Source organism: Pelobates fuscus, chromosome 6, assembly GCF_036172605.1.
Source record: "Pelobates fuscus isolate aPelFus1 chromosome 6, aPelFus1.pri, whole genome shotgun sequence".
In the NCBI taxonomy this organism is placed as follows: domain Eukaryota; kingdom Metazoa; phylum Chordata; class Amphibia; order Anura; family Pelobatidae; genus Pelobates; species Pelobates fuscus.
In genome coordinates, this window is record NC_086322.1 from 54,043,384 (window position 1) to 54,058,261 (window position 14,878).

The 14,878-nt window shown below is 44.6% G+C and overlaps 1 protein-coding gene across 2 annotated transcripts in view; it reads left to right on the forward strand.

Annotated features, from left to right (window-relative positions):
• Positions 1-3,781: 3,781 nt before the first annotated feature.
• The window catches only part of DOK7 (docking protein 7), a 122,845-nt gene continuing 111,748 nt past the window's right edge, over positions 3,782-14,878 (forward strand). For both annotated transcript variants that reach the window (XM_063457727.1, XM_063457728.1), the window contains exons 1-2: positions 3,782-4,006; positions 4,141-4,186. In XM_063457727.1, coding sequence (XP_063313797.1) covers positions 3,953-4,006; positions 4,141-4,186 — 100 coding nt within the window. In that variant the 5' untranslated portion in view covers positions 3,782-3,952. The remainder of the gene's footprint in view (positions 4,007-4,140; positions 4,187-14,878) is intronic.

Here is a 14,878-nt window from a genome sequence, read left to right on the forward strand (position 1 = left end):
TGTTCATGCTCCCCGTCTCCGCAGGGCGTATCACTCTCGCTTCCCATCTCGTCCCGGTTCATTCCGCCCGGTGGGCGTATCTGAGAGGGGGGGTACTGTCAGGGTACCTGTGGTCTCTACCTCCAAAAGAGGTAGAGACTTAGCTGTTCCACCATCCAGACGGTCTGATGACTCCCTTCCCCGCGGTCTATCCGGTCATGCAAGGCCGGCCGCGAGGGAGTGACTGCCTTTTACACCATCTAGGCAGGAAGTCATCATCAGGACACTCCCCCGGATCGACCTGTCAGTCAATTGCTGCAGGACCAATCAGGACGTCTCGGAGGTGTGGTTACTGCTCTGAACAGGGTATTTAACAGAGCTTCTTTCATTAGCTCATTGCCCTGTCGTGGTTCTAGCTTGTTCTAGTCACTCAGTGCTTGTGTATTCTATTATCCCTTTTGGTTTTGACCCGGCTTGTTTACCTTACTCTGCTTATCTCTGTTACCCTTGATTCGGCTTGTCTCTCGCTTACCTGTCTTCTGTTACCCTCGACCTCGGCTTGTCTTTGACCATTCTATACTATACTACTTACGTTAGTCCGGCCATTCTAAGGTCCGGTATACGTATCTGGCTACTGTTTGTACTCTGCGTGTTGGATCCCTGTCCCGATCCTGACACACACACACTTACTGACAGACACCAGTGCCATCTTAACAACATTATGGGCCCCCGGCCCTGCCTACACAACTTACAGGAATAAAAACGTAAATTATATATACAACGAAAATTATATTTAGAAGTACCTCCAACAAATGCAATGCATACATACAATACATACACACAGACTGCTGAATACACGCATACAGACTGATGAATAGACAAACACACACACAGACTGCTGAGTACACACAGACAGACTGCCAAGTACACATAGAGAGTGCTGAATACATACACACAGTCCACTGAATAGAAACACACGCACAAACATACACACAGACGGCTGAATACATACACAGACTGCTGAACACACAGCGCATTAGAGACCCCATGCCTGTGGGGCCCATGGGCAACTGGCCAGCATGCCCATGCAGAAATACGGCCCTGACAGACACGCATGCCGCGCATGCGCATTAGCGCACCCCATAGGAAAGCATTGAAAAAGATTTTCAATGCTTTCCTATGGGGAAATGAGCGACGCTGGAGGTCCTCACACAGCGTGAGGATGTCCAGCGACGCGCTAGCAAGGAAAATCTTTGCTAGAAAACAGGAAGTAACCTCTAGTGGCTGTCTAGTAGACAGCCACTAGAGGTGGAGTTAACCCTGCAATGTAATTATTGCAGTTTATAAAAAACTGCAATAATTACACTTGCAGGGTTAGGAGTAGTGGGAGTTGGCACCCAGACCACTCCAATGGGCAGAAGTGGTCTGGGTGCCTGGAGTGTCCCTTTAAGCTAATATTTATATATTTTATTCATAATATGTCTCCCCAATAATCAATATAGTGACCTTCCCACCCCCCATTATTTAACCCCTTAAGGACACATGACGTGTCTGACACGTCATGATTCCCTTTTATTCCAGAAGTTTGGTCCTTAAGGGGTTAATATTAAGTCCCGACCTGGTGCTCAAAGGTGGAGGCAAGCTTGGACCTGTGTTAGCTCCCCCTGGCATTTTACAGACCCCATCCCCATGGCATTGGGTTTTCTTAGTGACTGGGCATTAATTCTGAATATTAATGACATCTGCTGATTGCTCACTGCTTAGTATACATGCCCCTACTGCAGTATGGTGGGTGGGTATAAGACAGGTTTTATAACTTCCTTATATTAATATGTAGGTCATATTGACCCCCATAAGCTTTTCAAATAAAAAAAAAAAACACATTTTTATAAAGAGGTTGCCCATAGGAAGTGATTATTTATTGTGCCCCCGGGGTTCTTTTTTTTTTTTTTTAAACTATTTCACACAGGCTGCAAGCAGGGCCGGACTGGCCCACTGGGATACCGGGAAATTTCCCGGTGGGCCGTCGGCACCTGGGGCCGGGCAGGCAGCTGGCTGACCTGCGGCTGATGGCTGGGGAGCTGTTCTGGCGGACGCTGGCTGGGGGAGCTCTTTTGGCGGCCGCAGGGGGAGCAGGCTGTTCTGTCTCTGCTCCCCCGCCCCAGCGTGCCGCTTAATGAGACCGCGGACGGAATATGACGTCTGCGGGGGAGCAGAGACAGAACAGCCTGCTCCCCCTGCGGCCGCCAAAAGAGCTCCCCCAGCCAGCGGCCACCAGAACGGCTCCCTCTGCGGCCACCAGAAGAGCCAGCTGAGCTCCCCCATGCAGCCACCATCAAACTGAGCTCCCCATGCGGCCGCCAGCACAAAGGTAAAAATGATGTGTGTCAGTGTGAGTGTATGTGTGTGTGTCATGGTGTGTGTGTGTCTGCCTGTGTCATTGTGTGTGTGTGTCTCTGTCTGTCATGGTGTGTGTGTCTGTCTGTGTCATTGTGTGTGTCTGTCTGTGTCATTGTGTGTGTCTGTCTGTGTCATTGTGTGTGTCTGTCTCTGTCTGTCATGTGTGTCTGTCTGTGTCATGGGGTGTGTGTGTGTGTCTCTGTGTCATGGTGTGTGTGTGTGTCTCTGTGTCATGGTGTGTGTGTCTGTCTGTGTCATTGTGTGTGTCTGTGTCATTGTGTGTGTGTGTCTGTCATGTAATGTGTGTATGTGTGTGTTATGGTGTGTGTGTGTGTCAAAGTGTGTGTGTGTCTTTGTTAAGGTGTGTGTCTGTCATGGTATGTGTGTATCTCTGTCATGGTGTGTGTGTCTGTGTCATGGTGTGTCTGTCTGTCATGGTGTTTGTGTTTCTGTCTGTGTCACGGTGTGTGTGTGTCTGTGTCACGGTCTGTCTGTGTCATGGTGTGTGTCTGTCATGCTATGTGTGTTTGTATGTGTGTTTTTACTCACCTTTTTTTTTCCCCCACGTCGTGCTGGTCTCCCCTCAACTGGCCCTGCCCTGGAAAAAAATTTATGCCAGCCCCATAAGTCATTGCGCCATATATTGTCGCATGTAATATGTAAGGCTATGTCTTGCCACCCTAGATGATTGATTATATATATCAAGCTTGATGATCTCAGCCAATCTGCACTGACACAGGAAGGACCAATATTTTATATTGGAATAAGCAATATATATATATAATATAATCAATCATCTAAGGTGGCAAGACATAGTCTTACATATTACATGCAACAATATATGTCGCAATGACTTATGGGGCTGGCATAGATTTTTTTTCCAGGGCTGCTTTGGAATCCCCAGTCCGGCCCTGGCTGCAAGTGCTGCAAGCGGCAAATAGTTGGGATTTTGAAACTCTGAATCAAAATTATGAAACAAACGAAACAACTCATCCATTGGCCATTTTGGAGTTTGGGGTTCTGAACGAATCGCTGATCACCCAAAATGTGTACGAATCACAATTTCTCTCAAACCAATTGCACAATATATATAAAATCATAAATGAGATATATAACATCACTTTCAAGTTGTGTTCTGCTCCTTCTCTGAAGAAAGCATTACTTCTGAGACTTTACAACCCACGTACCCACTTACTTCGATAAGACTTACGATAAAAGAGATAAATTGTTGGATTACAATGTATGTGTCTAAACAGCATCACAAACCCACTTAGAAATGAATTTCTGTAAAGTATTCTTGTCCATAAAGGGTCACAGATATAGAGAACCATTCAATCCTTTCTCCGAAGTGATTTGTGTGTGGATGGGCAGTGTAAGAGGCAGTGGGTGGTGGCTGGTTAAGTCAGTGACCATATGCTCAGTAAGCTCTGTGTCACTAACTTACCCTGTTTCTGTCTCCTACACAGCAGAGCTATTAAAGATATTTTGAAAGTGACCCTTCAGCTTAAGTACATTCAGAAAGAGAGGGGAGAGTGAGAGAGGAGGGAGCAGCTGTTTGGAACCATGACTGAAGATGACGGATTCGGTTGTGGTGGAGGGTCAAGTCAGATTGAGAGATGGAAAAAAGGTCAGCAAATTGGACATATTTCTCCCTTCCTGGTCTACGTGTATTCCCCGGAAATATTTTGCCTTGGAGTTTTTAAGGGTTTCAGCAACAATCCTGTAATAATTTCTAATTTTTCTCTTATTTTATGTTTTCAGTGGAAGAATAGGTGGGTGGTCTTCAGAAAACCTTCTCCTGTAGCAGGTACAGTACTTGCTAAACTTACGGCATGTTTGTCTATCACTTGGTCTGAGAGAAGGACATTAAGCAGTTAAATGAAAATTAGTTAGACGGTTTAATGTGTATTTTTATCTGTTCGCAACATGATAAGGCAATGGATATTTATGTATAAAGAGTAATTCTGGGGCAAAGTTTTAAAAGTGGAGTGATCACCATGGAAACCAATGGAACGTTCCTGCTGAATGTTCCACGTTTAGAACTTTGGACTAGGATGAGTTTTTATACATGACCCAAAATGTATTTCGATTATAACCCAGTACTTTCACGGCAAAATGTGCGTTTTTTTCCCTGTCTTTCCACGCTGTTTTAGCAGTTGATTTTCAAGGCTGATTTTAACACTAAAGCTGTTCCCTTGTAAATATGTCAATGAGTTCCTGGAGCAGCTGGCTTCATGAAAGCACATGAATGTGGCAAATACAGAGAGAGGACATAGAAGTCTCCCTAACGTGTCAGGGCCATAGGAGAGGGGGGTTTAAGGAGGGGTTCGGTAAGACTATATTAGAGAGCTGTAACTGGTTTAAGATTTCTGTCAAGCTATTAGTTTGTGGGGGAGAAGAATAATGTCACTTAATTGCTATAAACTGCCATAAATATAAGGTGTTATTCTGACAAGCCGAGGAAGCAAAATCATTTTGCATTTTAATAATGGAAAATCAGTATGGTCATGTTTTTAGAAGGAGCATCTCCGTTTAAATGTTGGCACTGGGTGATGGGAGTTGGGGGGATACGTTACCACTATTGAGTTTCTTGGAGGATTGAAACTACTATTTCACATTATCTATTTATTCTAAATCCCCGTGCCACAGGTGCTATTACTAGATAAGGGGAGCACTTTTTAGCATTTATTTTCTTTTGTTTTTTGTTTTCTCTCCCCCCCCCCCCCCCCCCCTGTTTACTTGTATTGTTTAATGATATGTAGGGATATATATATATATATATATTTACTTAAGCTAATTAAAAGTTATATTTTATTTTATCAGCCTTTACAATTTATATGGGGTTGCTCTAATATTCAAAAGCTTTAAGGGGAACAGTTTAGACCTATCTGTTCCCTTCCTAGCTTTTTTGCTCTTTTTCGTTTATAATATTTATCCTGTATTCAAGTAAGTTTTAGAGAACATGCCCTTAGTTTTATATATACATACATGTATAACTGGAAGCATGTTCTTTAAATATATATGCACAGACATGCGCAGGTACCTATATGTGTGTCTGTCACATGTAAACTGTGCTCTTAAATCAAACATTCCTTTTTTGTATTTATTTTAGATGCATTCATTTTAGATGATTGTACTACATTAAAATCATATTTGTTGCAATGTTTGCAGATATGTTCCAAAATATATAATTTTACTTTTTTAACAAATAAGTAATATTGCAGAGACTGTACGAAACATCGAATCTATCAAGTAATTTGAAAACACGTATTGTTTTTAGAGTAAATATTGTATATTACCGTAAAGACATGCCCACTCTAATTTTAATTGTCGCTTAAAGGTGATTAGTTAATTCATTACTTTAGAAAGTTACTCAGATTTTATAATTTGTGACAATTTATATATATGTTTTAAAATCTGGAATTATGTTTATATATATAGTATATGTCATTATTAGAGGGTTTATGGTGTTGTATATCATGTTACAGGAGACTGAGCTCACATATACCTATAATAGTTGGCATATCAGGGTCCCAGCATTTAATCATACTTCTAAATTAAATCTTGTAGGCTTGTCAGGGGCTAAAATTGGTGTAGAATTTTCATTGTAAGCTTGCTACTGTGTAATCAATGTACATAGATAACAAATCCAGTGTACCATGTCAAGAGCATGCCATACTGTGTACATGGTAATGAGCCTTTTCTTTAAACGCTTAACTTTTAGAAATAGATTTAAACTATGTGAGACTTGGTAGAGACACATCTGTCAGTTGCAGGTGTTATGGTACTTTTTGCAGTAAACCAAAATGTTTAAATGTCTATCTGTTCCTGTCCAAATCAATAAAATAAATTGCGTATATACGCTGAAGTAATTAAGTCTGACACACAAGGTTCAGGTTAAAATAACTTCGAGAAAATTTATTGGCAAGTGATTAAAAAGCGGACACGCAGGTCCTTTTAAGAGACATTTTACGTCATCATTGCTTATTAGAATATCAGTAAATAAACATCATTAATTGGATTAATTGTCAAGTGTCGGGATTAGTGTCCACCTATCAATATTATTAATTGGCTCAAAAGACTAAGTGGTTAATCCCGTGTCCACCCACCAAGAGGTTGGATTGTTCTGGACACGGGTGGGGGACAAGGGGTCTTGAGCGTCATTTTACACGGTCGGTGATCTCAGGCCTCGTGGCCAGGTGCAAGGTCTCTTATGAATAGAACATTTCATTACTACTGTGTTCGCATGGCCTTCAAATTATACTTTGTTGCAAATCTAAGGAAAAGTCAGCAATTCCTGTGTTAATCATATCTTTATAGAAAATACAGTCTTTGTTCTATTGTATTAGATGTGCTGGGAAATTCTGTCATGTAAGGTGATTTTAAAATGAACAAGTTAGGTTATGAGGACAAAATGGAGGATTGAAGAAGTCAGGTTAGGGGGACAAAATGGAGGATTGTCACAGTATAAAGTTAAAATGGAGTTAGTGCAATTATTGAATACAAATACAATAAGGTTTTTTAAATAATCCCACATCAGTCCCCCCTATGAAATGTTAGATTCTAAGAGATAAAAAAACTTTATTAAGTTAGTACCAGGAAGACGTGTTAACCCAAAGGCACAGAAACCCTGTGGCCGCTAGCTAGGTGTTAATGCAAAGTGCAAGGCTGTCCCTAGTTCTGACCCTGATAGGCTAACTCATCCGTCAGTATGGCTCTCGAACACTTCACACCCATGGGTATCCCATGGCAGCTAACCCACCACTTCTCCAACACGGGGTCTTTACCATTCACTGACAGATGCTGTCCCTAAGTTAGTCCCTTCCTAGAATTCCTGCACTTTATCAACAAAAGGGATTGTTTGCAGCGGCAGACAGGGTGAGTTGATGTCTTGGAGCTCTTGGTCATCAACTTCGAGATGGGTGAAAGTGGGTGCCGCTTGGTCAACAGTCTTCAGGAGGGATTTTCTCAGACATGGGAGGATACAACAAAAGAGAAGAGCAAAGAGAAAAAGAAAAATTAGTATAGCCATACCAATATGCATTAAAGCCTTTTGCCATCCTGTCATCCAACCAAACCATCTTTCCCAGGGATCTTGTATCCCAGAATTCCTTTTCAACTCTATAGACAGGTCATTTAATTTTTCTATGGCTAATGTAACTTTACCATTAGGGCCTGTGTTTTCTGGGATGTAGGTACAACAGGTCAAGGTGTCAGGTAAAATTTTACAAACCCCTCCTTTTTCGGCTAAGATCATATCTAGGGCCATTCTATTCTGGAAAGCCATTTGGGATGTGGCCTGCAACTGTTCGGCCAACCCCTGGAGGGCGTCTCTGGTATAATTAACAAAACGCTGTTGATTATAATAAATGTAATTGATCCAATTTAAATTCTTGTTAGTGGTAACTATGGCAAAAAGTGATTCAAATCCTGCAGCAACTTCATCTCTTGCTTTAAATTCATTGGGCACCCCCCTAGGCACCCCAATAGCATCAATATAAACATGAGGATCGAAACTTCCTTTCACTGGGGCGTCACGCTTAACCTTAGTGTGCCTGGACTCATGGGTGACGAGGTGTGTGTCAGAGATAATATGTATAGGCATAATAGCTTTAGCCAAAGTACACTCCCCCCACCACTCCTTGTCCATTCTGGATCTCAGCTGTAAATCCCCACACAACCAGTAGATATCCCCTAATGACCTGGTGTGAAACTGCAACAAGTCCATAGAGACACTCCTGTAGGTAGCACAATATCCCTTAGAGAAGTTACCCAAGAATCTACCAATTCCATCATAATTAGCATAACAAGTGTAATTACCTTTATACACGGTAATACCATCTGGGGGTTTGACATCCTTGGTTAGGAGAGGATACTCCTTTGTCCATGCACTACATATGGACCTGTTAAAATCATAGTGATAGGCAAAAAGGCTTAAAACACATTCCTCTATATCTACTGGCAGGATTAGAGGTACGGTACCCAGGTGAGGCCGGGCACCACCACACACATAACATGCAGTCTTATTATGCTTATTAGCATTATATTTCATCCATTCTAACCATAAATTTACATCATTAAAACCTGTTTCAGCGGCCATGGTATCTTCAAAGGTGGGGTTAGCAATGGCCATCATGTCTTGAAAGGTCTGGATATGAGGTTTTAATGGGTTAGGGACCATATGGGTGGCCCCTTGCCACTCGGAAGAGTTGCACATATCTTTTAGGAAGAAATGCCCTAATTTACGGTAGGAACCCTTTTTCCAATACATTCCCATCACATACTGGTCGGCATCCGTTGGGCTTGGATGCTCAATGTTAAGGATTAATTTCATTGGTGTACCTCCCCCAGGCTTTCTCAAAGTCATTCTCTGGAGAAGGGATCTACCTTGTTCATCTACTTTAGATAAGGCACTTTTTGGTTTGTAACCCCAGGCAGGCCCGGCATTCCATCCCGCTGCCCCCCAATGATTACAATTGTGCCCCCATTGTTTGTCAACTACACAAACATATGGGTCTTTTGAATGAGGGATATCTCTGTAAATACTCTGGATTTGTGATGTGGGGAACGGGCATTCTACAATGTCACAATAGTCAAAGGTATAAGTAGCCACATGGGTGCATGATGAATTGTACCAGAAGGTATACCCACTAATATCTTTGGTGATGGCTACTTGTTGGGCCTTTATAAGGCTGATTAAGGAGAAGGTGTACCAGAGGTACATGCTTGTGCGGTATCTGCTTCCTCAGGGGCTGGAGATTTCTTGCAGTGGGAAGCGTGGATCCAATTTGGCCTGCCGGCCAGTTTGACGGAGGTTGCGGTAATCAGGAGAACTTGGAATGGACCGTCAAATCTTGGTTCCAGGGTATTTTTCCGCACGAACTTCTTGACCAGAACCCAATCTCCGGGAAGCAGGTTATGGGTACCTGTATCCAAATCGGGATCTGGAATTGAAGAGAAAACTTGGGCATGTATTTTGTTCAAGGCACTTGCAAGTTCAGTTACATAATCTACTAAAACATCTGATTGGAGCTGTAACTGCTGCGGATAATAACAACCTAGTCTGGGTGCTGTCCCAAATAGAATTTCATATGGGGACAGTGAATGCTTCCCTCTAGGTGTGTGCCTAACACTAAATAAAGCTATTGACAGGCTTTCTGGCCAGGGCATCTTTGTTTCTTGTGACATTTTTAACATTCTGGCTTTTAGAGTGCCATTCATGCGCTCTACTTTACCACTACTTTGTGGGTGGTAAGGGGTGTGGAAGGCTAGGGTCACCCCTAGAGCAGTCCAAATTTCTTTAGTCACTGTTGCTGTGAAGGCTGGGCCTTGATCACTTTCAATGACTTCTGGGAGTCCAAACCTACATACTATCTCTGTAAGTAGGCGTCTTGCGGTTGTTTTCGCAGTGATATTGGCCACTGGGTAGGCCTCTGGCCATCCTGAGAACATGTCTACTATGACTAGTGCATATTCATGGGGCCCACTCTTGGGCATTTGGATGTGGTCAATTTGAATTCGCTGGAAGGGGTACATGGGCTTTGCCAGGTGTTTTGCAGGCACCTTGATTGGTCTTCCTGGATTGCATTTTGCACAAATAACACAGGCCTTACAGAAGCTGCTGATCAATGTTGTGATTCCGGGTGCTTCATAATACTTCTGTATGAGGGCGGCCATCAATTCCTTTGACAGGTGTGCAGGCCCATGTGCCCATTGGACAACTGCTGGATATAAATTTTTTGGAAGGCAAAATTTGAAGTTGTTGTAATATACTCCGTCCTTTTGGACAGCTCCTTTATTTTTCCATTTTTGGGTTTCTTCAGGAGTGACTGCAGCTTGCTGTTCCCGCAAAATTCGCAAATCAGTAGGAAGAGTTTGCAGAGCAAAAATAGGGACTTCTTCTTCTTCTTCTTCTTGTCCGGACACTTCTTCATCCACTTCCTGCAGATCCCTGGCTGCTAGCTTAGCAGCCTGATCAGCCAAATGGTTGCCCTTTGCTTCATTTGTATCCAGTTTCCCATGGGCCTTTACCTTCAAAACGGCCACTTCTTCAGGGAGTAGGAGGGCGTCCATTAGCTCCTTAATTGCAGTACTATGTTTGACTGGTGTACCGGCGGTGGTAAGAAATCCTCTTGTCTTCCAAATTAGGCCGAAGTCATGTGCCACACCCAGAGCATATCTTGAATCTGTATAGATGTTGGCACGTTTTCCTTCGGAAATTTTGCATGCTGAAGTCAGAGCCTGTAATTCAGCTTCTTGCGCAGACATTGCTGGCGGTAAGGATGATGATTTGATAACTTCGTCTGTTGTGGTTACGGCATATCCTGTATGATATCTTCCTTCTTCATCAGCATATCTTGAGCCGTCCACAAACAGGGTAAAATCTGGATCTTGTAATGGATTCTCATGCACAGTTGGTAGGTGTACTGTCTCCATTTTCATCTGTTCAAAACAGTCATGAGGTGTTTCGGGGTCATAATCATTCACTATGACCAGATCTTGGAATTCCTTTTCTAGGAAGTGGCGCGGCCATGCTTCCAGAAGGTCAGTTGTTGGGTATTTGACAATACCATTTTCCTGTAGCTGTTCTTCATCCATGGTGGCCCATAGCTTTGCCATGGGCCCAAGGTCATTCCATGACCTTGTCTTCAATTTGGTAACAGGAATATGTGGGATAGCAGTATCCCAATGGCGGTAGAGGTAGTTAAGTTGTTGAGGTAGTTGGATTAAGACCATGCTATTGCCTTCAGAGTCACAATAGAAATCTTGAGCAGTGAGCTTCACATCAGTCCAGTGGTAAAGCTCGTCTTCATAGCAAGGTTCGGGAGTAATGTCTGGTTTGTACCACATGGTACAGAAGGCGTAATCTGGGCCTTCACAGAGAGGCTTCTCATCTTCATAAAATGTCAAATGTGGATGCATGACTTTCTTGATACATCCACAAAGCAGGTAAATGTAGGTTTCATCTGTGATAAATCCATAATAGATACCCCCCTCAGGGAGTGGGAGAAGAGTGGATGGATTAAGAACTTGACATCTTTGAATGGAAATGTTGTCAGGTAGAAGAAGATGACACTGTAGGCGTAGGTGTCTGGCAGGAGACACGTGCTTGAGCTGGACTTGGTTGATGATGGCAGAGATGTCATGAGGGGCCAAAACAACCAGAGGGTGGCCAAGGACCAGGTCTGAGGTTCTTTCTATGAGCTCTCTTGCAGCAAAAACAGCCCTGAGACAGGAAGGGGTCCCTCTGGCCACAATGTCCAGTTGACATGAGAAATATCCAATAGGCCTTTGGCGGCCTCTTAAGTCATTAGTTTGGGTGAGAACTCCTGTTGCATGGCCTTGTCTTTCAGAGACAAATAATTTGAAAGGTTTGGAGTAATCAGGCAGGCCCAAGGCAGGAGCAGAAGCAATGGCACGTTTTAGAGCATTGAAATTGTCTATTGCTTCATTAGTTAAACAGAAAGGGTCAGACTTAAGTGCGTCATAGAGAGGTTGCATGAGCAGGGAGGCCTCTGGGATCCATGCTCTGCAGTAGGAAATAAGGCCTAGGAAGGCATGGAGAGATTTTGAAGTTCTTGGAGTTGGAATATCCAGTACGGCTCTTACCCGGTCCCGGGTAAGATGTCTGGTACCTTGAGATAGGCAATGTCCAAGGAAAATTACTGAGGGTTGGCAGAACTGTAGTTTGATGAGGGAAGCCTTGCATCCTTGTTCTGCCAAATAACAAAGCAGGCTAATTGAGCACTTTTCAGCAGTGGGTATATCATCTCCACAGAGCAGCAAATCATCCACATACTGAAGCAGAACAACTTCTGGGTGCTCGGCTTGCCATGGGTCAAGGATGGTGGCCATGGCCTTTGCAAATTGACTTGGTGAATTTTGTGCCCCTTGGGGCATGACAGTCCAGGTATACTGTTGCATCTCATGAGTGAAAGCAAACAGGTATTGGCAGGATGGGTCCAGTGGGACACTGAAGAAAGCATTTGCTAGGTCAATGACTGTGAAAAATTTTGCAGATGGTGGGACTCCAGAGAGCAGAGTATGGGGGTTTGGTACAAGAGGGGTGTCCAGGACGGTAGCTTCATTGACAGCACGGAGATCCTGAACCATCCTGTACTTCTCTGGCTCACCTTTTGGAGTTTTCTTTTTCACAGGGAATAATGGGGTGTTACATTCAGATTTACATTTCACCAGGGCACCCTTCTCCAAGAGTGCCTTGATGTGGGTTGAAATGGCAGCGGCCTGTGCTGGTTTTAATGGATATTGTGGTTTTCTTGGTAATTTAGCTCCTGAAATGAGCTTTACCACCACAGGGGGAACATTTAGGTGACCTATGTCCTCTGGGCCTGAGGACCATAACTTGGCGGGCACCTGTATCTGTAATGCCTCTGGGAAATTGGACCTTAATTCTGCTGCTTTCTCACGGGGCTTTTCTAAATGCAGCATTAGAGGCAAGGAGCACAAGGCTGAGGTGTCTGATTCAGATAGAGGTGTGGACATTTCTACCTGCCCATCCGGGGTAAAGGTGATGGATGCTTGCAGGCGTGAGAGAACATCAGCACCTAATAGGTTAATTGGGCATGTGGAGGATACCACAAAGCGAGCAAGCAGGCTAGAGCCAACTCGTAATGGAGTTGTTAAAGGGCCATGTCTTGGCTGGCCATCCACTCCAACACAAGAGACGTCAATATTTGACAGAAAGGATGGGTCTGGCAGGTCTTGTTCTCGCAGAACACTACGGGCTGCACCTGTGTCAACTAGAAATGTGGTAGGGTGGCCTTCAATGGGCAAAGTCACTGTGGCAAGTGGCCCCCCTTTATCCCCTGTAGACACTGCCATGACAGGGGTTGCAGACACAGGCTTGCCAATTTCCTAATCATCTGGTTCCTCAATTATCGGAACCTGTTTGGTGGCTTTGGGAGCTGGGGCAGGTTTGGAGGGCTTTCTGGGCTCCCTTGGCTCCTTTTTAGGTTCTGGGCAGTCACTTCTAAAGTGCCCCTTGGCTCCACAATTAAAACAATGTCCCCCCTCCTCCGGTCTAGTACCTTTTGGGACTGGGGTGGAGCGGGATACCATGAGAGGCGCTGAAGTGGATCTTCTTGGGGTCTGAGCGGATTCCAAACCTCTAGCAACTAAAAGTAGGGTGTCCAGGGGAACAACCTTATATTCAGGGCGTGCAGCAATGATTCCCTTGCGTATAGAGTCCTTAACACCTTGGACAAACGCACCTGACAGCATTTGTGAATGAATCTTGTCAGTAAGATCAAACCCCAAATCTGTAAACATTTGATACAGTCTTGCATGAAACCTTTCCACTGATTCTCCTTTATCTTGAATAACATCAGTAAGGCCAGCAGCCTGATCTGCAAGTTTGTCCTTAGCCCATTCTTTTAATTGGGTGCAAAAAGTTACTCCAGAGGGGTAATCAACATCACTGTTGAGCTGATCTGTACTGAGGTGTCGGGCCATACTTGGCCAATACGCATCCCCTGCTTTAATAGCACAAATGCTCAATAAATCACGCCATGCGGCTGAATAAGTCTTTTGAATTTGAACTATCCCTCGGTAGAAGGGCATAGGCTGCTTTTCTGGGTCCGGGAGTGATTTCATCAGAGCACTAGCTTGAGTGGGGTTAAAAGCTACATATTTAGGAGGGGCCTGTTCTCCCCGACCCTTGTGGCCGAAGGGATCATCGATAGAACGATGTGATGGGGCTCCCGCAGCAAGTTCCGATGAGACATGGGACACCCTGTCCATCTCGTCATCATCGAATTCTATGATATTGACTCTTCTACGCGGTGCAGGTCCCGCGTGAGGTGAAAGGGTCGGTGGCTGGGAATGAGCCCCAGATGCAGGGGTGGCTAGCGAGTCGTAACCTGGGGACAGGTAGTCGCCGGGAATTACTGGCATCAGGGCTGAACTGGGAGCCGCCGTATTGGAGGCGGGGAAAGGAGTTGCTTCAGGATTAAGGGAAGAAGCGGCGGCCATATTTGATATGGGCACTTCCGGGGCAGATTGGGCCGGACTGGGCATGACCGGAACCTGGGGAGCGGCTTGGGGAAAGGGAGGGTAACCGGGGTAGGGCAGGGCCATGGGATATGGGAAGGGGTAGGGCCAGGCAGGGGAGGGCAAAAGAGTAGGGTGGGCAGGTACGGTTAAGGAGGTAGGATATTGGACTGGGGCGGAGCTGGTTATCGGAGGAGACAGGACAGGATTAGTAGGGATGGATGCAGAAAGAGGAGTCGTAGCATGGGAGGGAGGGGTAGTTAGCTGGATGGGTGCTGATGGAAGGGGATTAACCATAGAGAGGGATTGCAGGGAGGAGGCGGCAGATGAGATGTTAGGATTAGGCATGGAAGGAAGCGTGGGGATGGCTGAGGATGATGGGACCGTTAGAGAAAGGGAAGGGGTAAAGAAAGATCCATCAGAATTCAGGACCGGGCAGACAGGGGAGGTGATGGGATGGGATTCGGGAGGATCGGGAGTGGGGAACATA